The sequence below is a fragment of the Acanthopagrus latus genome, chromosome 5 (genome assembly GCF_904848185.1).
Source record: "Acanthopagrus latus isolate v.2019 chromosome 5, fAcaLat1.1, whole genome shotgun sequence".
Classification (NCBI taxonomy): domain Eukaryota; kingdom Metazoa; phylum Chordata; class Actinopteri; order Spariformes; family Sparidae; genus Acanthopagrus; species Acanthopagrus latus.
This window is the reverse complement of record NC_051043.1, coordinates 14,426,854-14,452,427: the sequence shown is the minus strand read 5'-3', so window position 1 is coordinate 14,452,427 and position 25,574 is coordinate 14,426,854. Positions and strand designations below refer to the sequence as shown.

Genomic DNA, 25,574 nt, shown 5'->3' with positions numbered 1-25,574 from the left:
TTTTCATCAAGTATAAGATCAGAACCAGTGATGTACCTTTTTTCCCCCACCAGATTTGTATCTTGGGATCTCATTTTCAGAACATGCTGAACCAAAATCACAGCACCATTATGTTTAACAAACCTGTACAGATCTGAGACTCGCTGAAGGATGTCGTGGTAACATGAGGAGGAAAGAGGGGGAACCCACAAGGCATGAAAAAAAAAACTTTAGCTTTAAAACACAATATTTCTAATAATTAAAACAAAAAATTCAGTTCATTTTCTCACCGAGTGCAGAGAACATATACAGGATCATGACCTCTTCCCATGACCTCTCCTTTCGCTTGTCCTTCCATCCTAATTTGTTTCCTACCTCCCTTGCTCCCTTGCTCCCTTCCTCTCCACCTCCTGAATCTATTTTTCAGCAAGGTTTCTCTGCTTCACAAAACATGACATCAATAATGGAAACAGCAGCTAATTAATCATTGAAAACAGCAGGAGCGTGATCTGTGGACCACTATGGAGGATTTGCAGCATGTATGTGTGTGTGCGTGTGTGTGTAGTTAAGACTCTGAGGGGTGTATGGGGTGAGGATGGTTGGGTTTGCATGGGAGGCAGTTAGTCGGCTTTGTTTCCTGCTGCTATAATTGTCACAGCAGCTTCTTCCCTCGTCTGTCTGCTGATGGTGGGAGCCTCATCAGGAGACTCAGCAGTAAACACTGGTGAGTGCCCCCCCCCCCCCTCCTTGGCCTTACCCCTCCATTTTGTGCATTAACACCTTTGGGTGGGGTGTCCTGATTCTTGTTGGGATAGAGGGGTAGGGTGAAGTGTCAGGGCTGCATGGCCCTCCACATGGAGGTTTTTCAGAGGCACTTAAAACCAAGTTTATGAGAGCTCTCTGCCAGCGTCATTTCCAACTCAGTCAGATGAATGGCAGATTACCCTAGCGACAGATGTCATATCTGAAATGTCCAACTGAAACGTAAACACCATCAACATTACCTAATGACGTGTCAATAGGTTGTCCTATTTCAACCATTACTACCAAGTGAAAACCTCAGGGGCGATAAAACTTGGAAATGGGATTGAGCCTTTGACTATCTGATTTGATCTATTAGTCAAAGATTTTTTTTTTTTTTTAATAAGACCCGGGAAGTTGCCTTCAATTAGTCAGTTTCTGTGAAAGCTTAAGTTACACAGTATATATCAGTATAACAGGAGCATCTCTGGATCGTGAACAGTCAAGTTAAGATGATGTTGCCAACTCTTTCCTGTGTCTGTATGCTCTATCAAATCATTCAAATCCAATGGCAAATAAGCAACTGAATCAATGTTCTTTTCCCTATTACTCTTACTCCTCCTTTACCTTAACAATGGTTTTCATTTTTTGGCACTGGTGGAAACTGATACCTCTTTGTCTACCAGGGCAGGGCCCTCTGTTGATTTCAATTCTCTTGTTGTCATTTTTGCGATTTAATCTTAGAAAAACAGCGTAAGTGGAGCAGAAGGCTGTATAGAGCACATAGAGGATGTATTAATATTTCAGACAGTTGAAACCTTCCCGCTGTTGGAGAGGAAACGGTGGTGGTATAGTGTAAAATGTATTTTTAATGTGGTTAATTTTGTCTCTGTACACACACACACACGCACGCACACACACACACACACACACACACACACACACACACACACACACACACACACACACACACACACACACACACACACAGACTTTATGCTTTAGCTGTGAGGCTTTGGTGCCCCAGTAATGACTCGCGAGAGCTGTAGCCTTCATTTAAAACACTGGACAGTTTACCAGCAGTTCTGATCAAAACAAAAAATGCCGGGTTTGATGGACTGTCTGGACTGGACTGGACAGGTTATAAATGAGACACTCTTACAGCTAGTTAAAGTTAAAAAGTGAAGTTATGAAGTATTCTGGAGGATATTTTCAAAATTCTGAAACTCTCTTTTCGATTTCCAGCAGAACCGACAAAAGTCACGCTGTTCGTTTTTGTATTAATTAATGGTCGTTATGAATCACTACGGACAATATAATAGCTTGTTCCCACTCCTGTGGGTATTTTCGGGGGTGGTCAGGATGATTTTGGGCCCGGGTGGATCGATTAGCCTCCAGCTGCTTCACCACAATGCAGCTCAGTGTTGAGGAGAGAGACAGCTGCTCTGTTATCAGTTCGTCTCATGATCTGCAGGTGCAGCGGCAGCAAAACACCAACCAGAACCACATTGAGGCTGCGGCTCTCATGCTGATCTTCACCCTCACATGTGACTCGATCTTCCACGTTGATAACAGTTCTTTGTCATACTGCGTTCATTAATCGATTCATCATTCCAAACTGGTGGAAAATGCCTATCATCAACAGCCCGGAGCTCAAGATGACACGTGTGAGATAGTTGTTTGACTACTGAAAACCCGAAGAGATTCAATTAACGATTACATAACACAAAGTAAAGATGGAAAATGTTCCTGGAAGCAGCTTCTTTTTGAAGTTATTGCGTGAAAAAGAACTGAAAAGTTTTCTCAGTGCTCTGTGCAGACGCCTCACTGATTTTCTTTAGATGGTACCAGTGATGTTCTGGGCGGTTTTGGTCACCTGTGTAGAGCCTTCCTGTCCTGGGCCGTGATCAGCCAGGTCAGTTCGCCTTCTTAAGCATCCCGTACGAAGCAGAGCCTTTTCTTTGCTTCTTTTAATAACCAGGCTGGAGATGTGTGATGACTAAGATAGGCTCTCCGTGATGATGAATCTGATGAATTATTTCAAGACCATCTCCAGCACTTTAAGAACATGCATCAGATTAACTCGCCTATGCAGCGGTGTCTTTCTTTCTTTCTTTCTTTCTTTTTTATTTTAAATTCCAGCCCAGGCACAAGAATGAAATGTTGGCATTTAACTGATAAGATGGCTTTGAGCATGAAACCAGAGAGAAAATATACCATAAGATAATTCCTTTGTTGGTCCCACAGTGGGGATATTTGCAATAATATAGCAGCAAAGGGGATAGCAAAATAAAAAGCAAGATATGAACAAAAGAAATTATACAAAATATACTGATTATAATATATACCATATATTTGTGTTGCACCTCTCACCAAACTGCTGGTTCTCTTTGAAAGGAAAAAAACAAACAAACTACAAATTACAATACCTACAAAACTGTTGCATCCCAGAGGCAAATGAATTCAGTTTAAATGCATCCAGATTAATACATGTCAGTGTTTTGTCATGTCAGCCTCTCTTACAGAACAGATTCAAACTGAGACTTCATTTTTAAGTGCAATCTTAACAACTGTAGAAATCACATGGACCTCCTGATGTTTCTCCTCTGTAAACAGTTCCTAAAGTGCATTATGTTCATTTTAAATGTGTCTTTGCCATGACAGATGTTGAATAAAATGTGATTGTAAAGCTTGATAATAATTAAGACACGCAGCTTTTGTTTACTGCAGATGGTTGAAACACTCAGATCAGGGCAGAGCAGCCTCTTGCCTTCAGCAGATCACTGCGTGCCGTGATCAAAATAAAATAAAAACACTGTGTGATAACGACCGCACAAAGTCAAATCTTGGGCAGAAACAAGAAGACGTTTTGTTCATTTCAGTGTTCAAAGCCGACAAAGCGACGACTGTCAGACTGTCGGAGAGGTTTGCTGCCATCTAGTGGTTCAATTGAACATCTACTGAAATGATATAAAGGCCTAATGTTCCTCCTGCTGCCATTCTTGCCTTTCTAACAGTTTTCATCCAATTCTTCCATTTTCTTTCCCTTCTCCATCGTTATCTACATTCTCTACTTTCTTTCTATCAAGATCTTCCTTTTCCTTCTTTTCCCTCCCTTTGTTTTCTCTCCTTCATTCGCTTTCCTTTCATTTGCCTTCTCTCCTTCCTTCGCTTCCTCTACACTCCATGTTGTATCTCTTTTCTTCCCTGTTTTTCAGTCATTTTGCTCTGCTGCTTTCCCACTTTTCCTCTCACACCTCTTTTAATGGTTTCTTCCTCCTGTATTTTCCTCCTTTCTGGCTTCTCTTCTGAGCATTTCAGACAAATGCTGAGTGTGCTTAGAGGAAACTCCACCAGCAGAGGACACTGTGGTCACACTTTAACGCTTGATATCAGTTTGCATTTCCATAGGAGGTGTTCCAGGATTTGTTAGAGCTCCACAGGAAGGATGAGAGGGTCACTTTTCTGCAGCGCTAAAACCTCTGAGCAGCCTCAGAGTCCTGACCGTTGTCTGTTTTTAGGCCAGAGTGCAAAGTGTGACAAAGTGTGACTATGATGTAGACTGTCATACTTTATCATTTGTAATATCACCAACCCGTTACTGTACAGCATCAATCAGTGTCCTAGTCTCTGTGTTTTACTGTACATACAATTTACATTGTTTGTTAATCCAGATGTTTAACACTGCAAAGCATGTTAACTTCCACTATGACAGTCCTGTTACCGATCAGTTCATCAGTTCCTTTGTAACTACTACTCATCCTAATGAATCACCAGTATAAGTAAGTAAGTAAATACACTTTATGTAAAATTAAAGTCCATAATAAGTCCATAACCATGACCAAGTAGTGTGTCCCGATTTTATGCAAACTGAATCCAACAGCACTAAAAAGTAAAAACGATAAGGTGACGCTTCAAATAAGGGGCACGCTGACGCTCCAGAAATGTTTTGTGGACTACGAAACGAAAAATAAGTAAAATATCAAAAACATTATTTAAAGCACATATAATCTTATAAATACATATTGCTATATATCACAATACAACTAAAACTTGAATTGCTACTTTGATGATCAAATCATAACAGTTAAAGCTTAACATACTTTTTTTAGTAATGCTTTTGAACGGCTCCATCTCCACAGTGTCATCGCCCTTCGGCCTCTGACTCGATGTCAGAGGCGTTTGCGGCCGTGTGAGAAGGTGAATAAACTGCAGCTGAAGTGCGTCTACGCTGCATTGCACCATGGTCCTGAGTGCTGATATAAGATGACAAACTGCCATCAGTGAAGGCGGCATGTGCCCATGTTGCGTAATCCAACACCTTCTGGCTCCTCTCTCACCGCTAAAAATACCAGCGGGATCTGGACCTCCATCTGATACCATCCACGCTGCCTTCACAAAACACAAACACAGAACATCCTCACCGCCGATTTCATCTCGCGCAGTGGCGTCGTAATGTCTCGGTTATTTTCCAAAACACGACAGAACAAGTCTACAAAGGTGGGTGAGGGTGGTTGGTTTGTCTGTGACACTCGGAACATTCAGTTAATCGAGAAGATGTTGCCCGAGATTCGGGAACAGCTGGAACAGAGACTTATCTCTGTGCCCTCACAGCTTTTTGTTTCTCTTTGCCCAAGTTTGTTGTGGAGAAATCACAGTTCACATTCCACAGGCTCAGTGAGGTCTGACGCTGCTGAGCTGCAGGGGGGGTCAGTGTGGGTCGGCTGTTCATCATCTAGTGAAATGCTCTTATTTTCTGTCTTGCTTCAAGCTATATGAGGAGATCATCCAGCTGCCACCGGCAGGTGAAAAGGTTAGTTTAGCACTGAGACAACACAGGCTGGATTAGCCGAGCTTTGCTCTTTTAAAAGAAATAGTAAAACGAGACAATTTTGTTTGGCTTGAATAAATCAAATGCAACATGTTAATGAGTGAACTTTCTCAGTGCTTGTTCAAGGACTTTTGTCACCATTAAAAAAAATCGAGCGGCTTCAGTTCTCTATTCTAAACACAGTTAGCTGGCCACAGGTTTGAAGACGGGCCTATATAATGCAACATCAAACATGTGAACAGAGTCTGTATAGTGCATTTCTCTTGCAGTGTTGTTACAACTGCCCCTACACGTGCTATTAGATGTAGCATTTAACTTTCTGTGACTCTAACGTTGCTTGTAGAAACATTTGAAAACTGTTTTACAAGTAGAGTGCAGATTGACATTTCAAGATTTCGAGATTTCTTTAAGCAATGATATCAAAAATTGTTACAATCACAGTCTTTCTTAAGTAACATTGTCGTGTTTAAAGGTGCATTATGTGAGGGGAATAGGCCACTTGTCGAATTTATACTCCAAACAATAAGAGACAGGACAGGCTGGCTTCTTAGCATGCTAACTACATGTCTGCAACACAATAGACACGAATGTCTGTGATATAACATCAACACTTTTATTTTCTTCACTGACTGGTATTTCTCTTCAATTGTTTTCTTTATGTTTTGAATCAAAATTCTTACATGTTGCACCTTTAAAGCTAGGGTCTATAATCCTGGAGAGCTAGCAAGCGAGCTAGCAAGATTTGAAAGTGGCACCTCCTCTAAGTCCCCCCCCCATCCTGTCAGTGCTCCGTCCAATGCCACGCCCATGCCTTTTTAGCGAAGAGAGCTGTTAGAAGTTTTCTCTGCAATTATAACCAAATGAACGTCTTCTCCTGCAGCTCCGTATTTCTGCAGAGGAGTGTGCTGAATATTTCCGGCATGAGTGAAACGAGGAGAGCGGGACAGAGGGGGGCGCAGGCAGATTGAGACGTGAAGGCATCCGACCAATCCGTGCTATTCCGGCCGAAAACCAGGGGTTGGTCAGCTTTTTCTCAGTCCTGCAGCTGCCATAGAGGTGTCATTATTTCCGTTCCTTTTTCTGAATACATGATGTATTGACTACTCTCAGGATAGCAGGACCGTTTCACCCAGTATAACAAAATGTGTTTCTGAACAACATTACAGACCCTAGCTTTAATGCCCCCCCCCCCACAAAAAAACAAAGAAATAAAACCAAACAAAATCATGTACTAATTCTCTGATATGTTTTCTGTGTTTCTTTGCCCATTTGGATGTTGGTGATGTATGCTGACGGGATTAAGCATTTATTTGTCTCTCCCCGTTAGCCACCACACGTCTTTGTTCTGAAATAAGGTCTCATGGGACACACTGGAGGAGGCCTGATTAACTCTCTGGATCAGCATGAGTATGAAAGGACTGTTTATAAATGGAACCACACAAATGAACATTTTATTAAACTAACTGAGAAAAAGTGAGTGTAAAATCAAAAATTCTTCAGAGGCGTTTTTGTACAGATGAAGCAGAAAAGATGTAAGGGTTTATTTTGTGATTATAGGAGGTGCTGGTAGTTGTCATGCATGGGTAACGTATGATTGAATCGCTGAAAAAAAAGACAGGAAAAAGAAAATCTCAGGCTGAACAAGTCACTGCTGTAGAAGTGAAAGTTTATTTAACAGATGTAAAATATTAAATTCATAAACCAAAAGGGAGAAACATCGACACTTTGACTGGCGTGTCTGCTGTGTGCCGAACATTAGACTGGATGTTAACCTGGACAACAAGAGGTCGTTTTGATCCGGCGGAGAATGAAAGTGTGTTAAGTGTGTTTGTAGTCTCCTGTGTTGTACTGTACGTACTGCTGTGCCTGTCATGTAGGACCGAGGTGAGGTTTGGGGAACACCAGTGGGAGACTGGACACCAAACAAGCTTCCTGCAGAGTTACAAACTGCCTTCCCACACATTTTCTCTCATTAACACCACAGCTTTTCATATACACAGCTGGTATAAATGTCTTGTTTTGGGCTGTTATTTGATTCTCGCAGTGTGTAATCGGACATTTCACTCACTCTCTTTGTGTTCACTCTGATGCAATTAGCTCCGCGGTAGCAGAGCGTGACTGGAGGAGCGCTGTCCCTGATGAAGAAGAGCTTAAGAATAAACCCCAAACACGTTTCTCCAGCTTCTTTCATGCTGCTTCTGTTCCTGTCGCACGATTTGTGGGTTTTTTTTGTTTTTTTTTAAGTTTTTGCATGACTGTTACAAATCAGATAAGTGCTTCTGATTTTATGCAGCTAGGACAAGAATTCTCAGTTTTGTTGCAAGAACTTAACTCAAGGACAGACTGGATCAAAAAACTGCCGTATGTATGAAAGTTAAGAAATGACACGGTGTGGTGCCAAAAGTGGAAAGAAGATTTAAGAGAACACAAAGGCAGTACGAGTTTTGAGGATGAATGTGAAATGATAGTATGGTATAAATATGCATGTGTTCTTAGTTTGCAGAAATGTTTACTGCCAACACTTTCCTCTAGGGAGTCTGCTGGTTAGCACAGCTCTGTAGCATCGCTTCCATATAGCCATGCTTGTATCCTTTCATATTTAATTTGCCTCAAAGCAGAAGACCAGAGTGAGACAGTGCAGCTGGTATTGGGAACTGAAATCATTTAAACAAGACATATTACGCTCATTTTCAGGTTCATAATTTTATTTTGGGTTACCACTAGAATAGGTTTACATACCTCAATAATCAAAAAACACATCTGTTCTCTCATACTGCAGCACTGTGTTCCCCGTATGTCTGAAATGCTCCTGTCACTTTAAGCCCCCTGCCCGCCCCGAATAACTACTCCCCCTCTGATTGGTCAGCTCACACAAACCTGACCCAACACCGCTAAAAACAACAGAGCAGCTGTGCTGAATCAATTCTTATGTGTAAAAATAACTGCTAAGGATACAATTATGCAAATGTGTGACATGATGACGTAGTGTGATGTGACAAGGTAACGGAATTAGAGGTGGGACTACTGACGAGGCGTTTGAGGAGCAGCATTTTCTGTGCAGGAAAAGAGCTTCTCTTGGTGTGGATTCTGGACCCTTTAACTTATAAGATCTTTTACAAGCACAGAATCAAAAACACTGGAGGAAAGGGAAATAATGAAAAAGCGAAATTTGGTATGTGTCAATAGAGTAACATACTAATATTGCAATATTAGTTTACAACATATGAATGTTCAAGCTAGTGAGTCAAACAGGAAAAGTTAACAGTTGGTGATTATAGTATGGTAACTCCCCTACGAGATTAAAACGGTAACAGATTCAGTACCATGAGATGATAAAATATTTCTATGCCAGCAGATATTTTTCCATCAACATTCTTAAATTCATATAATCTGTCTGCTGAGAAGTTAGTCAGAGCAAATTAAAAACAAAAATGGAATGGACAATAAATTTGTCTTTGTGTCTACTGTTAGATAAATTAAAGCAGACACAACTATTTGTGTCATTAATGAACATTAATGTAATTCCACTTTAATCATATAGAGGATTTAGGTCTATATTAGATATTTTTCAACCAAATATACAGTACAAACAGCATTTAGACCTTATAATATTTTGGCCCTGGTTAATCTTCTGCAGAAATCATAGGATTTGGTTTTACATTCAACCAGAGACATCCGTCAACACTAAAACAGTACAGGATATTACAGAAACATTTAAGATACCCACTGTGGTGTTCACATTCTCTCAGAGCATCAAGCCGTCTACAGAACAGAAGCTCTGTGGACATTTTTCTCTTTCACTTTGTTTCTGTGTTTTGCGTCACATAATCTGATTAAGTTTGCATTCCTGTTTTTTTTTTTATGGTTTGAATGTTCCTGAGGTGAGTATTGCTTCAGACACTTGTGCTTTCCAGTCAGGCTGCAGTGAGGAATAATGCACCGAAAAAACATCATAGCATTGAACTTTATCATCGCTTCAGATCAAATCAATTTTTTCTCAGTGTCAATACATTCTTGTCAGGAGCGGCTGCATGCTGTTGGGACTGGTGTCGGGGCTCACTTTAGTAAAAGCTTTCTCACATTTTCACAAATCTTTTGATGAATTATCCCGAAGGAAAGCAAAACATTTTTATTTATTTATTTATTTTTTAACCAGACAGGCTTTTTAGAACATTCATCATAGTTTTCAGTTGTTTACTGCGACGGTTCTAATGATAATGATAAAAAGCAAAAACCTGGAGAATCTGAAAACTATTAAACATTGTACAAATTTGTGAGATGTTAAAGCTGAATTTTGGTGGAAAACTTTCAAAACGTCACTAAAATCATCAGGATGTGGAAGAATAACAATTTAGATATTATAACCTCTATATGTTGTGTTGCAAAGAATGTGAAGCCTGTTAAGTGGCTAGCCCCATTCCAGAACAGTCCACACTGCTAGCTGCACAGCTAACTGAGCTAACTGGCTAACGGCACCAACATGTGGCAGCAGTAGTAGCATCAAGTCAAAAAGTGGACAGTTCGTACATATTACACCTTTAAGCCCATCAGACTAACTTTCATCTGTCTGTGTGGCTGAAGCATGACACTAAGGTTTTCTCTATATATCATAAAATAAACGAGTATCTACTCCTATACAGAATGGTCAAGTCAGAGCACCTTGTCATTTCAGCCAAGATATAATCTTGATATTCAGCTCACATTAGAATTAGACCATATTCACATGGTGGCCAGTTTCCTCTGACATCATGCACAGGGTGGGAAAGTAAAAGGAGCTTTCCAATTAAAACGGACTTGTAAAGACAATGAACAGATGCCAGGGGGGACATTGGGTCATATTTTCAAGGTAGGCCCCAAATAGCATATTTGATAACCCATCAGCTACTGTTAACACTCAAATGTCTTAGACAAGTTTTCCTGGGGAATTAAAGTCGACTGACTACTGACATCCAGTTTCAACAGCGATATCCGTCCCTTTAATCTCTCCTTGTGTTTGACCTTCATGGCCGATGTTTCTGCTCTGAGACGGTGTTAAGATTTTCAGGATTTTTGTTGAACGACTTGCCGGGTTATTCATTGGAATAGGCATTCATAAACAGCTTCTCAGTTCATTCACACTATAATATTCACTACAGTGCAATATGTATAGATATTGTGATATAAAATGATATACATCATGATAAAGACTATGAGAAAAGTTTATAATGTTCCTTGATTAGCATAGAGGATGAGAAGTTTCTCTTCTCAGAGGAGCCACCTTTTGTCGTAAAAAGCCTTTCAAACAAAGAGCTTGTGAGCCTCATTATGGTTAAATAGCCTGAAAAACATATTTATGTGTAGAAATGTGTTTTCTCCTTTTTCCTTCTTTTAATCATCTTGTGACACCTATGATTGGTCCTCAGACCCCTTGCCCCTGCCTGTGGGCAGGGATCCATTGAATGTGTAACAGCAGGAGGGTTTAAAACAGATAAAGACTTATTTTTAAAGATGAAGTACATAGTTTTGGGGAATCATTTCTTAATCAGAGGAGATCTTCATTGACTACATTTTACATCCAAACTAAATAAACAAACTCTCTTTGTTGTCATGACTGAATAAACTGAATAAATAAACTGACCTTAAAGGACTTTGTTTTAAATGTGGTGGACCCTGCCATCTCTCTAAATTTTAATGGTGTTCTGGGGACCTTATTTTCCTCTGAGAACAGCTCGTTTACTCAATTATGGAAACAAAACTTTCCTGAGTTTGCATTATTACCCTATTAATATTGTAAATATTAAAATTCTGAGTTGGAATTTGTTCTCCTAAACTCCATAGTGCCCCTTTAAGATCTGATTAGTCGGACAATAAGTTCTTAAAATGTGATATTCGTCTTGGTGCTTTGAAATGAAAAATTACTGCTCATTCTACTACATGTTATCATGTTTAAATAGGGATTAAATACCATCAACATACCAATACAGTGTTATAGACAGTTTGTAAAATGTATTTAACTCTTAATAATAATCATAGATAGCATATCTGAGAGTGCTTTAAATACAAAGCTACTTCAGTCACTATTTACATTCAGAGATATATTATAAATATGTTTCTTGATCTATGGTTGGCTTTTACATATTCAAACATATTAACATGTGTATATATATATTTATATATATATATATATTCAAAACTCACATACAGACATATATACAGATAGTAAATGTCGTATTCAGTCATATACAGTAGGTCACAATGTTGTGAATGTGCCGGTGCTGATGGTCTGTTCGAGTCCTGCAACTTGACTGAAAAACTGTTTCAGACTCCAGCCGAGTTGCTTTGGAAAACGTTGAGATTCCCGAAGGCAGAAAAAGTATTGCTTTGTGTTTTATTGATATTTTCTGACTGAGCGGAGTCAAAAAAAGAGCCTTGGCTGCGGCCTCCTCTTCACCAAACACGACCTGGGCGTGACAGGGTGCTGCCCGAGGTGTTCTCTCCTCCATATTGCTTTCAATATTGCTGCTGTGTCTGGTGTGTAGGGAGCAACCAGGGGGAGCGGCGCCGCTGTAATTGAGAGGCGCTGACAGAGTTTAATAAGGGTGAGGGATTTAACAGGAGGTCAAGGCTGTTGCCGAGGCTGTTCTCGGTACACCGGCGGGGTCAGAAAAGATCCTGAGGGCCCAAGTGGATGATAATAGGTGTGGCTATGGTCTGCGGCTGGTAATAGGCACTGTCGATGTACAGGCCGCCTAAAGACAGGAGACACGAGCAACCAGGGTTAACATGAACAGAAATAATCATTATCACACAATATAGATCCTGTTTCTGTCACTCTGAGGTGACAGGGCGTGAATGGATGTGCGATGTGCTTCGACTGTTTTATCACTGAAACTTTGGAGTTACAAATTCACAGCAGATGACATACTCTGTCGTGACTGGTGAAGCTGCTCTCAGGAGGACTATATTTCCTTTCAGCTCCCAGAACTGTTGAAGCCCGGGGGAAATAAGAAGACGCAGTGCAACGGTTCACATTTATTGACCCCTTTACCAAGGACAACAAAGTTAAAGCTGAATTCTGGGTGTTCAGTTTTGCCAAAGAGTTATAACACACTGCTAATAGCACCTGTCTACATGACTAAGAGCCTGGAGCAGCTTTAACTTAAAGGATACTTTCAGTTTCATTGTTCTGGCCATTATTTCTGTGTATGTATAGTGTATGTAGTTTAATTAATGATAATAATGGATGGATGTTTTGAGTGACAGATGCTTACAGCAGTGTGGATGATAACTTGACTGTTGCGTTTGTTTTCCAAATGCATCCGGTCCTGTTATTTTTGTTACTTGACTTCTTTTTAGTGATGTGGAGGCACTCCCAGATCTAATCACTGTGGTGAGTACAATGTTATTATCATTTATTGACAGAAGTAAGGCCCAAAGCTTTGAAAGTCTGGTGTCTGGTTGAAAAGAAAAATCACTTTACATGAGTCAGTGCAGGTCATATAATGGCTATACAAAAATAACTTCATACTCCACAGGCTATAGGACAACTGTCCAGTGTATAAAAAAGTAATATGGTGGTCTCCTTGTAAATATTTAGGCCCTTTCAGACACAACATTGTTTGAGCTACACTTGCTGCCGGTTTAGGGCACATCTCAAGAAGTATTCCGCGAATGGGAGAAACATAATCAGAACTAAGTTACTACCAGGTAAAACACACCTTATATGCATACTTGGTTGGAAACATGATTGTGTTGTAAAGTTTATGGAAATCAGATGCATAAAATGTGTTTTTCCTCCATTTTGCCCGTTGTGCCTGCCTGACTGTCACAACACATAGCTGGAGCTTGCAGAGCATCATGCTGCCCAGTGAGGAGCCATCACAGACCAGTAGAAGTCAAATGAAATAATGGGCTTCAGAGCGCGGTGCTGACGTTGTCGCATAGTGTCTGAAAGGGCCTTTACCATGACGTGTACATGAAAAGTGTATGAATCGTAAATAAAACTTTCATGAAGCACCAGTGTCTCAGCTGTTGACAAAAATATTCATTTATTTAACAGAGTATAACCTACAAACAGGTCAAAATAAAATCTCTCTCTGAAGAGAAAGTATTTCAACTCAACACAAAATGCTTCAAGTACTCAACAAGTAACTGTAAACTTGGACACTCAATATCCAAACAAAGGGAAAAATGTTTTCTCAGTGCAACCCATTATTGTAAAACTGTTTTTTTTCCTCTCTCCCACAGAAACTTAAAACAGTGATAGAAAACAGAGAAATTAAAATACAAAACAGCGATCACATCCATGAGCAGCTCTCTCAACAAAGCAGCTCTCTGATCAATTATATCTTGCCTACATTTTCTATCCGCATATAAATTCTATCTATCAGATGATATTTGGTATCCTACAGCTGCTGCTTCTTCAGTTCCTTCCACTTGTAGTTACACTTTATTTGTAAAGCTCCACTTTGAATATTCAGTAGTCATGTTGTTTTAGGTTCATATGCCTTTACCTCCCTACAGTGACTGGATTTTACTTTGCAATGGTGGATATTGTGTTAGTTCCCATAAAGATGATGTTTAGTTCCCTTCACTGTACATGTTATTGTAAGTGCATGGTGGGTATTTTCTTTTCAGCCCTCTAAAGTTTCTTGGTATAACACATTGTTTATTTAGTACTCAGTATTTGGCAGGTGTTTCTTTAGTTCCCAGTAAAGTATGTTTAGATACTTAGAATGGATATTAAGTATTTTGTGTGCTGTTGGAGATTTCTTTGGTTCCTTCCATGAGGTTTCTAATTCCTAAGTGTGAGTATTTATGAAGCTTTATAAACTGGATATTTTGTACTGGATATTTTGTACTTGGTGTTTTTCTTTTTTTAGTTCCCTACAGCGAACATTTAATCGACCACTGTAGGGAACTAAACAAACAAAGAAAACATTATTTTGGGAAATTTAAATCCAATAGAAGCTGTCTGGGTCCTTGTAGTGTTTGATACAAAGATTGTTTTTCTCTGGCTTTGGTGAATATTCAGTAACTTACGGTGAATATTTTCAGTTCAGGGAACTATAGGGAACTTTAGGGAAGTAAGTTCCTAATGGAGGATGTGCGTTTCCTTACTATGACTATAGTCTTGGTAGTTGGTGTAATTAAGCAGACTTTTTACAGCTCTTTTACAGCGACTTTATTTTTGCTCTAGTAACTGTGTCTTTGTTGATGTAGGGTTATAATAGATTTATTACCATAGATTAGATATGTAGTAGGCTGAGTTTATTGTTTTTAGTTCTCTTGAGTAGCCAATTATTGCTCAGGGTTTCCTAAAGTTTATTTGTGCTCTTACTTTGGTATGTGGTTATGTTTCTTACTTCTAATTTGTTTGTATAGTAGATTTTATTTAGCTCCCGACAGTAGATCTGCAGCTCCCTACAGTGTAATATTTACCTGACTAGTCTGACACAGGGCAGCTCACTGAATGCTGAGCTCAGTCTTTCATTGCATAACAATTTTGATGATCAAAGAGCTTATTTGTCAACCTCTGTGTTCACAAACATATTGAGGAAACGGCCACACAAATTTCTAATAGCCGTTTTAATCTTGCTGGTTTCCAGTGAAGCTCAGAGGGAACATGCTGTACAAAATAATGCTGCAGGATCTGATGCTGACGAGGAACACTGGACAAAAGTTTGTCGATTCCAGTGTTGGTTTGTAAAATTGTGTTGTGAACACACAGTAGAAAGTCAAAGCACAACTCAAATAAACTTAATCCCTAAGAAGTAGCTGAGGTGAGGTGAGGTGAGGTGAGGTGAGGTGAGGTGAGGTGAGGTGAGGTGAGGTGAGGGAGGATCCTAATATGGGTAGAGGTGGGTGATGGGGTATGTTGTGGGGACTCTGATGACAGGAACAACTACTGAGGGCATTCGGGAGGGAAAACCTGAGGAAGAGCAAAGAAGAAGAAGTAACTCAAATGTTGGGATGAAGTGATGAATAAATCAAATGGATAGATGACTGATCAGAGAGAGTGAGAGGAAGTTTACCGTAGGGAGGGAGGGCACCTGCAGGACTGTAACCATAGGGAGCACCAAAACCTGTGATGGAAATTATACAAAGTCTTTTTCCGTTCAATTACAAAACAAAATACACAGAACTTCATTAATGCATCCTTTTTTTCCTCCTGTTGTTTTTTTATAGAGGTTTACAGGATATCTTAAAAACATGTTGACAGATACCAAGGAGCTTAAATGCAAAGTTCTACCACGGGGGGTTATTTTTAGTTAGCTTGAACATGAACTTGCAGTTACTCAACACTGCATGTACATCTTATGATGGTCTATCACTGCGGGCTTTTTAATGAAACAGAAATGAAACATTTCTGAATATTTTTGAAGCGGCAAAATAGATACAGAGGACTGAGCAGCCTTGGAGAAGCTCTGCACTCTGAATGCTTTCAGGTTATCAATCATAATGCAATATATTTCTATAAATAAACTAAAAAATAGATAAAAATTAGTATTTCAATTTGATTTTGTGGTTGCAGTTAATTGTTCATTGGTTAGTTGAATATTTCTTTGATAATCATTTACTTTATAAAATAACCAGAGGTCAAGTTGACTTTGTTGACATGTTTGCAACGCTTATATCTGAACAGCACCAGGAAACAGCATGATACCCTCTTCTCTCTACCAGCAGCTGGTCAGCTTAGCATAAAGACTGGAAACGAACTCCTAACCTATCTGTGTCCAGGGTATTTCTAAAAACATCTAGCCTACATTTTCTATTTTTGCACATTCAAAACCTCCTGGTTATTTTTCAGGTTAATAAATCAAATACATTATGGATCACTAACACAATAATTAAAAGATGAACCAGAAATCAAAACCAAAGTGGATCTACAATATACTAAAACTGTGCTGTTTAGTTAGCCTTTATATGTTAAATAGTTCATCTTCAAAGGGGAGTATGGAGTGAGCTACAACATTTTTAGTCTGGAATATAACTGGTCCACTCCTCATATGAAACAACAGCAGCCTTTATCAGTCTTGTAATTTTCTGATGCCAAATTGCTGCTGTGTGAGATGTTTTCAAGTAGTCTGTCATGTAGCTGGACTTACCTGGGGGGATGTAACCATGTGTGGGTGGGGTGCTGATGTATGGAGCTCTAGGGATGACCGGGACTCGTGGAGGTCTGGCAGCGAGGGCCGGGAGGGTCAGCACCGATGCTACAGGTCGCTTTGGCTACACAAACACACAAACATCCAACCAACAACACATCAGTACTGTAACGCGATGCTGTATCACTTCAGACTGATGATCAACACTTTACTCACAGGAGGGTTGGGACGTTTCTTCTTGTTGGTTGTAGATTTGGAGCCAGAGAAAAGGCTGTTCAGGGCGGCTAACGCTGCGCTGGCTTTAGCTACTTTCTTATTGGGACCCGTCCCCCGGAAAACCTGCTTGTCCACCTCCACCTGTTACAACACACAGAGAGGAGTATGTCTTCTAATAATCTTCAGATCTAATGTTCCTTTAATGTTTGTAACCAGGTTGTAATTTTTAGAATCAAAGTTAAACCTAACAATTTGTTGATTCTGTTTTATTAGATTAGGTTTTGGACTGTTTGACTGACTTAACAAACAACTTTCCAGATATCATCTTGCTCGTTAAATATATGCAGATCATATATGCAGATCATAGTACCTATTTAGTTTCCTATTTACCTTTTATAGTACCTATTTCTTGACATTTAGTAGACTAAGTGATTATTTCCCCCCAAAAATGGGCAGAGTAATGAATGATGAAAATAAATGTTATTTGCAGGGCTAGACAGAGTAGTATGATGCACTGAATAAAAATATCAGGTTCTTCAAACATCTCACGATGTCCTGATGAACTTAATGGTTTCTCACTGTTTGCCTATTCAAGGCATCAAACTGGACTCAGGAACTATTTCTTAGCAACCTCCATGAAATCACCGATTTAACAGTGTGTTTGTAGGACTGATGCATGAGCCACTTGTACAAACAGATTTGTTCTTAAATGGCAAAATTCCAAAATGAATTCAGATGATGTATTTCCCTCCAACCAAGTGAAGAAAAATTAATATGCTGTCCACTCTGTTATCATCATCTAAGCTGCTAATTTAGAGTCATGCTGCCTCAGAGTCTGTGTGAGTCTCAGCTCAGTTTCATCATCTGTTATAACACCTCGCAGTGTAACATCAACTACTGTCGCCTGGCATATTCTCTAATCTAATATCACTGATGTCACATGGTGGTCAGATTTTTTTTAGCATCTGACTTCATGTTAAACCATTTCACAGTACAGCTCTGGTGACACGGTGCCGACAGCTGTATTATTAATATTTTCTAACCCTTTCTTCTTGTACCATAAGTGACACTGTTCAATTTGTCAGCTGATTTCTGACAGCACAACCTGAAGCTCTGCAGTGTGAAATTCTTTGTTACTGTGGGGACATTTTTGTGAATGAACCTTGCCAACAAATGGAGAAGAACAGACAATGAATCTCATGAACATACACCTTCACAAACAGCTAGCATTCATCAGGCTTAAAGGAGCGATTTACAACAAGTTTATGCAGTTGGCAGTTTAGTGAATTTGCCTTCAAACACTCAAAAAAAGTATATGTTTTAGAACAAACCAACAAAACCAGAAACATGTTATTTTTACTCAAACGACAGATTGATCTCACAATATAGAATTTGCTTCATGTGCAAGCTGTCTATCTGGGATTTTTTTCCAGACGTGTGAAGATGTTTTGATATGCAGGAAGCAGCGAGGTGCCAAACATCAAACACGTTCCCTCTCTCATCAATTCCTAATAAGACCCTCTGAAAGGCAGACAGGAAATCTATGAAATTAAGAAGTGAGGGTGTGCGTGTGTGTGTGTGTGTATGTGTATGTGTGTGTGTTATGTCCTACCTCTATGATGAAGCGTTTGTCGTAGCTGCTGCCGCTCTCTGATATCAGCTCGTATTTGAGGCCGCGGCGTTTCTCATTCAGCTCCATCACCGGGTTTTTACCTCCTGCTGTTAGAATTGGACCTGGAGCTCTGGACTACAGTCAGGGGAGAGAGACACACTGTCTTACATTTCTTTTATTTCTAAATATAATTAAGTAGTTGTGTTTTCTCAAAGTAAGACATGATTTCCCAGTCCTTTCACAGCATGTAGATTATTTCAGCTGACAATAGACAACTTTTTAGTTCTAACCTAATATTGTACAGTATGGCTGGATTTTTCAACTCTTTTCAACACTTTCGGAATTGTTGTGTCATATCATCATGTGAAGGATTAGCTTGGTGCTTGGCTTTCATTTTACTGCCAAAAGAGTATTCAGTGATTTCTGCTGATAAATGTATTCTCAAGCTGATCAAGGCCTTAGAAAGACGACAATATTACATTTTACAGGCAGCTGCATTTGTCCAAAGTGCATTCAACCTAGATGTTGTCCACATTCACAGCATTCCTTTAAATGACTTAAATAAAAGAGAAGCAGATGACTTTAGTTAAAAGATTTTCAACTTGTTTGCAGCTCGTTTTTTGGCACATTCACCCATTAACCAGAGCATTTTGAGGAGTGGAATCTCGATCAAATCACAGGTTGGTGACACTGATATTTCACAATAGGCCGCTGTCCGTCTGTGCACCAGCCTAATCCTCATGTGCTTTTCTGTGTGAGTGTGTGCTCCCCACCTCCTGAGTGTCTGTGGAGGAGGTGATGGAGGTGGAGCTGGAGCTGGTGGACATCCTGTCGTTCTTGCCTTCGCCATCTGACTTCTCGTCAGCGCTCAGAGAGTCTATGTCTCCGTCGCCACCAAGCACGAAGCCCAGAGCCTGCAGCGCCTGAGGAGGCAACAACACACACTCATTCACATGCTAGTTTTTTACATGCTAGTTCCGCCACGCTCAGGCTGGCCACCATCTTATTAGATATCCTTGAAGTCACCACATGCAGGAAATGAATCACACTTGTATCATCTCTGACTGAGCTGTCCTTGAGCAAGGCACTCAACCACCTAACAGCTGCTGCAGTAAGGCTGCAAAGTAGCCATCATCAACAACAACAATAACAACACAAAGACTGGCTGTGCTGGACAGCTCTAATGTGTGAATGTGTAACTCAATGAATAAACTTGTGTGACAAAGTGTGAGCAGTCAAACTTAACAAGTTCAAAGCTTCGTCACAAAAAGAACATTCTCTCTCTCTCTCTTCACTTCAACCATTTCTTTGTCTGAGTTAATGGTCAAGTTTTTTAATCACCTGAAACCTTCAAGTACAAAGTCAGTGACAAAAGAGGGAGAGAGGGATGACTGCTTAATTCCTGTTTTAAACGCTTTGAGCACTCAGCTGGCTTCTACCTTTTAACAATTACTACACATTATAGCTAGGCACGTCATATATTTTGAAAGATACTGCTGGAGTAAAATCAGAGGATTACAAGAGTTAGAGGAATTCATCCTCTAGGGAACATGAATGTATTACATTTCTTGCCAATCCAAAAACCGAGATATTTCAGCATCTCTCCACTGACCATCAGAAACTGCCTTCTGTAGAGCCGCCAGTGTGACTAAAGGTCAGTATGCAGATGACAGGACCTGACTCTTGATTCTGCTGATCACGACACACTATTGTCCTACAATGCAGTACAAAAAAACCCAAAACAAATGCTCCTCCACCTCAAATAAGCTGTGAATTGTAGAATGGTATCAGTTTGAAGAAGAGCATGTTGCATTTATTTTGATGCAAATGTGTCTTGATTGAACAGTTTGAACTAACCTTGAGGGCTACTTGCAGCTTGGCTGTTCTCTTGGAGTTCCCAGTGGCCTGGTAGGTGGTTCCCTGGATGTCCACAGACATGGTGAAGACTGGAGCGTGTACTGGGCCAGACTGAGACAGCAGGCGGTACTGAAGACCCGGGTGGATCTGATTCAGACGCATCAGAGCATTCATGGGGTGGTTTGGATCCGTCATTCTCCAGTCCAGGACTAAAGGAAGAAAGATGCTTTTGTCAGCCTGGTGTTTTTTAAAACTTGAAACCTTAATTATCTTCTTAGTTCATATTACATTTAGGAAAAGGTCAGCTGTCCCTGGGCCGCTGAGCAAGTCAGTTGAAACAATAAGAACAAAATAAAGACATAATCTGAACAAATTTTGTCCTGTTTGTATGTGAGGAAATCTTGTCTCAAGTCGATTGTAAAGTGTTGAAATAACAACCTCATTTGAACATTTGAAAAAGTCACCTTGAAAAGTCATCATGAAAAGAGCTGACTGTTTGGAGAAAGATCACTCTGGTCTGATGGTGCTTTAAACTAAAAAGCACATCTCCCAAATTCTTTACACATTCCTGGCTAATTGAAAACAGAGTACTGAGTCTAAAACAACTGGAGGGTATAGTCCTTTAAAACAAAGAGGTTTTAATGTTGCACATTTTTCTGATCGTTCAAAGCGAAGAAAGCAAAGACACTTACAACCTGAATATTACATGTTGAGCTCTTGTGCACGGACTCCTTCAAAGGTCAATCTCCACCAATAACATAAGAGTAATAAGCAATAAGACGGATTGCTCAGGAGGTCTCCGAAGTCGTTTGATTGGCTGAGTGTTCTTCACTGTTAATAACCAGCTGATGAGACTGAGATGACTGACACTGCTCTTGGTGTTACAATGATGACCCAGTCCCAGTCAGAGACCCTTCACACCTCCACACTGACAAGAGATGAGGAGAGCTCTCTGCCTCCCCAGAGCTCCCGAGCAGTAATATCTAGCAGATGAATTGAAAATGAAACCGTGACACTTAGTGACATCTATTATAACAAAACTGCTGACTCCTTGATAAGATGCTTTTTTTCCCTCCTGCTTCCAACTTTGTCAAGTGTGCTTTAAGAGACAAAAGATTAGTTTCACTTTGTTCAGTCCATAAACACGCTGGAATAACAACAATACAAACTGAATCAAAATGAGTCCTTGTGTTGCAGACAGCCATAACCTTCAACGTTACTGTATTATGCAGAGCTACCACTCACGTACTGCACTTTATTCTGTTTTCAGAGATGCTTTTTCTGATGGAACTCATAAAGTCATAAGGCTTAAGGGTCAAAGTTAATGGGCATCAGATTTCATTGTTCTTCTGAAGTTAAGTTGTTTTTTAGATTGATTCTTCTGCAGGTATGGGACTGCAAATAGACAGCAGCGTTAAAATATAATATAGTATTGTACTGTTATTAATAGTTATGTCAGCAATCTGCAAACAGCATATTCATATTTATAACCATAACAGCAGTTGCAGTTTTATACTGAAAGGAATATGCTACTTGTCCTAAATTACATGTACAGTTTCTGTAAGGAGGGGTTTTTCACAGGAGTGATTCTTATTTCTTTGGAAGGGATGCCCTTCAATTTTTTGACAGCATCTGGCTCTTGTCACTGTTGAAAACCAACAATGGCATCTCAAGCAATGTCTGTGTGTGTGTGTGTGAGATTCTGACTGTCTCATATTTGGAAAAACATATAAAAACAAAAGTAAAAATAACTGTGAGCCTCTGTTTTACATCTGTTCCATCTCAAAGCAGCAAAAACATTATTCCTCTTTCACTTTGACATGTTTCCAACTGAGCAATTGTGCTCCTGTGGCTCAACAAACAAGTCATGGAAGGCAAAGATGCATTGGTTGCGTTCACTATGATACACTACATGACATAAAACCAGTGATTGTTGTGTTTGACGCCCATTTTTCACTGTCAACACCCTACATCTGTCAGCCCCAGCTGTAATGGGGCTAATATCTTACAGACTGGTATGAAGGTGAAAAATAATTAAGAGCTTTCTTCTTTGGAAATCTTTGAAAGCTTCAGTATTTCAAAGGTAAACTTCAGTTTCTGATTTTCATTAATGACAGACTTGATGATATTGGGTTAGGCTACTATTCAGCGTTATCTGTATAAAAGCATTATGTAAAACATCTTGTTATGTTAAACAAAATGTTCTGTTTCTCTCCTCTGTTTGAGCAATTGAACAAACGTCTTTCACATAGTTTGAGATATGAACATATGAACTACCATCTTGTCACTGAGAGAATACTTCATGTTAGTGAAGCGTACAGCAGCTTTCTTCCTGCAGTCACTGTGTGTAATGACTGTGAGCTCCTGACAGGCACTTAAGACTGAAGGGTGGCTCAGGATGAATATGGATGGCTATGCTGTGTAACAAGATGAATATGAAGGTGCTGATGGACAGGTGCTGGGAGGAAGGTGTTAATGCACTGTGTGTGGTGAGTGTGCATGTCCATGCACTGACGTGTGTGTGTGTGTGTGTGTGCATGGTGGGAGTCAGCAAGATAATTACGTGGCAGCAGCCTGCAGTATTAATCCCTCTCTATCTCTGCCTTCTATCGCCTCCTTTGAACTGGAAGCAGATGAGAGTTGCCGAGGACGATCGTCCCAGTGAGGGCTGATTTAATTACTGTGACGCAGACAGACAGGACAGAGAGACTCAGAGGGAGAGTGAGAGTAAGTGAGCACCGGAGAGAGACTACAGAAGATGGAGGCTGTAGTCTTCAGTCTGGTCACAGGTGAATTAGTTTGTGGTGGGAACGTGAGCTGACCTCGATCTGACCCAACTAAGAGGTGTACTATGCAAGTGTGAGCTACACAGCTCCCGCGGTGCTTGAAATCAGCACTGATAGTAGCTGTGCCTCACCCAGACCCAATCTACATTTATCGACATTGTTTGGAAACAATGACAAAGTGAAAGTTGCTGTCTGTACAAAAAACGTGAAAAACGAGAAAAGAGCAGAAAAGAGCAGGCAGGGGTCTCTCCACAACACTGCAGATGTCATCTCACATGTCGACAGCCTCACGTGATGACGTGTCAGCCGAGAATTATGACAACATTAAAACAACAGAGATGAGAAATAAGAATCAACACACTGCCACAGAACAGAGTCAGCACTGATGCAACAGTGACGCACCTCACAGAGAGCGTGTGCTGACTGATAACTAACTTTGAACTTTGCTAATGGTTAATAAAGAAATTAAAGGGCATGGAGCACCTTAAGGGTCATGGTGGGAATAACTTCTTTACAGAAAGGATCTGCAGATACTACAGAAAAAGAGATGATGTGACCCTTGAGATGATGCATTTATTGTTCATTACTGCTTTCAAAGGCCAAGCTCAGACAGGATACAGGCACTCGCTGAGAGTATAGCTGCAGCTGCTCTGTCTGGACCTGCAGGGTGGAGCTGGATATGGTTAATTCTCCGACCACTGTTGCATTTGTGGTTGCATCTTTAATGCTTCCGATATGGCTGGTGTTGCACTACTCTAATTATTCCTTCCTCCTAACATTAACAAAGACAGCATCATTTATGGCCTACTTCATAACATAATGTCATAATACAGCTCAGCCCTCCTTTAAGGAAGCAAGGGAAAAACTTTTAATTCTTTTAAATTTTTTAATTCTTATACAAAACCCGCTGAGAATCAAGTTCTCAGTGGAACTCTTCAGAAGCTCATTAAAAGTAAAGTGACAAAAAATAGGTGGGGTTGCTGCACTCTTACCATCTGCAGGTATGCATTAAACACTTACTTATTGAGGAAAGCAATGACAGCAAAGCCTCAGATAAGGGAAATCATGTCTTTATCAAAGTATTCCTCTGATTCTTGTAGACCAATAATGAGGCATGTTAATTGTTTCTCTTACAGTCACAAGTGGTCAGCATGCAGGACTGCAGAAGTGGCAAAAAACACCTGAGTGTGAACTATAGAGGTGAAACTGGGAAGTCTCTCTAATGTATCTCCCCCAATTCTGTTGATAATCAGCGGGTGATGACTGAACTCTGAGGGCACTCAGTCAGGCAGAGGTGCTGATTGTGAGGATAAAAGATGCCTACGTGGGCAGAATGGAAGTGAAATGTAATGTTTTTTTTACATTAAGTGATGTGCCATCAATGTTTCAACATCGATAACTGTACTTCAGTATGCCAAATAAAACATAGTGCTGCTGAAATGCTGCTGAAGCAACACTTAAGTGTCTAAAATAACTGTACTTTGCAACAGAGAGCAGGTCCTTCTTTTTCATATTTTTAACCGCAAATTACCGAGTTCAAAGGGCAGAAACATCACCGGAATAAATAGAAAATATTAACACATCTAACACAATCACTCTTACATTGTATTATATTTCTTATATCAGTATATTAAAATTCATTATTACTTGTATCCTATTTTTACACTATTTTTATATAATTATATGCTACATCATGTATTCTCTTCCAATTATATGATACATACAATACACTTCACATATAATTGGTAAAACATGGTACATTTAAAAATCAATAAAAATTGATCAATAAAATTCAGCAGACAGAGTAGAAGATATAATAACTAAATTCCTCGTTTTCAAAATACAAGTATGGACCAGTCTTGTCTCCATATATTGTAATTTATATATTGTATTGCTTTTCTTTTAATGTGGCCTCTTTAATTTCTTTAACTTATCTCTTAATTTCACCCAAATAATTAAGTAATATTACCTGTATCATACTGCCAAAGAAAGTCTTATCATCCTACATCGCTGTTTCTCCTCCAACATATCTCTTGATACTGACAAGAATCAAAATGGATCGGGATAAACCTCTCTGTTGTGAACTTCGTTAACATTAAGTCGCAGACCTTTTCTAACCGGGGGCAGATTAATTCCTGATAACTTCACTGAATGCTTCTTTCGGCTCCAGCAGCTTCCTTCCCTCCTTTTTTTCTCTCACTTGCAGCTATTTGGAAATCTGATAGCTGCTTTTTTTTTCTGCTTCGAGGAAACGTTTCACTTAAAAGCCACTGCCACAACCGGCCCTTGAAGAATTCTAAATTCTTTTTTTAATGTATTTCATGCAGCGAGCTGGATGATACAGTGAATGATGCCACTATGAGATATGATGGAGGCTGAGCTGGTTCAATGCCCTGAACAGGATTCCTATTTGGATCTTGTGAAGATATCGGACATTACTGCAGAATTTTAAACGCAAGCCCACA

The 25,574-nt window shown here is 39.8% G+C and overlaps 1 protein-coding gene across 2 annotated transcripts in view; it reads right to left on the bottom strand.

Annotated features, from left to right (window-relative positions):
* Positions 1-13,554: 13,554 nt before the first annotated feature.
* The window catches only part of LOC119019533 (spermatid perinuclear RNA-binding protein-like), a 66,491-nt gene continuing 54,471 nt past the window's right edge, over positions 13,555-25,574 (bottom strand). For both annotated transcript variants that reach the window (XM_037098235.1, XM_037098234.1), the window contains 7 exons: positions 20,324-20,532; positions 19,240-19,389; positions 18,467-18,601; positions 16,855-16,995; positions 16,639-16,762; positions 15,565-15,615; positions 13,555-15,461 (listed from right to left, as the gene is read on the bottom strand). In XM_037098235.1, the coding sequence (XP_036954130.1) occupies positions 15,376-15,461; positions 15,565-15,615; positions 16,639-16,762; positions 16,855-16,995; positions 18,467-18,601; positions 19,240-19,389; positions 20,324-20,532 (896 nt within the window). In that variant the 3' untranslated portion in view covers positions 13,555-15,375. The remainder of the gene's footprint in view (positions 15,462-15,564; positions 15,616-16,638; positions 16,763-16,854; positions 16,996-18,466; positions 18,602-19,239; positions 19,390-20,323; positions 20,533-25,574) is intronic.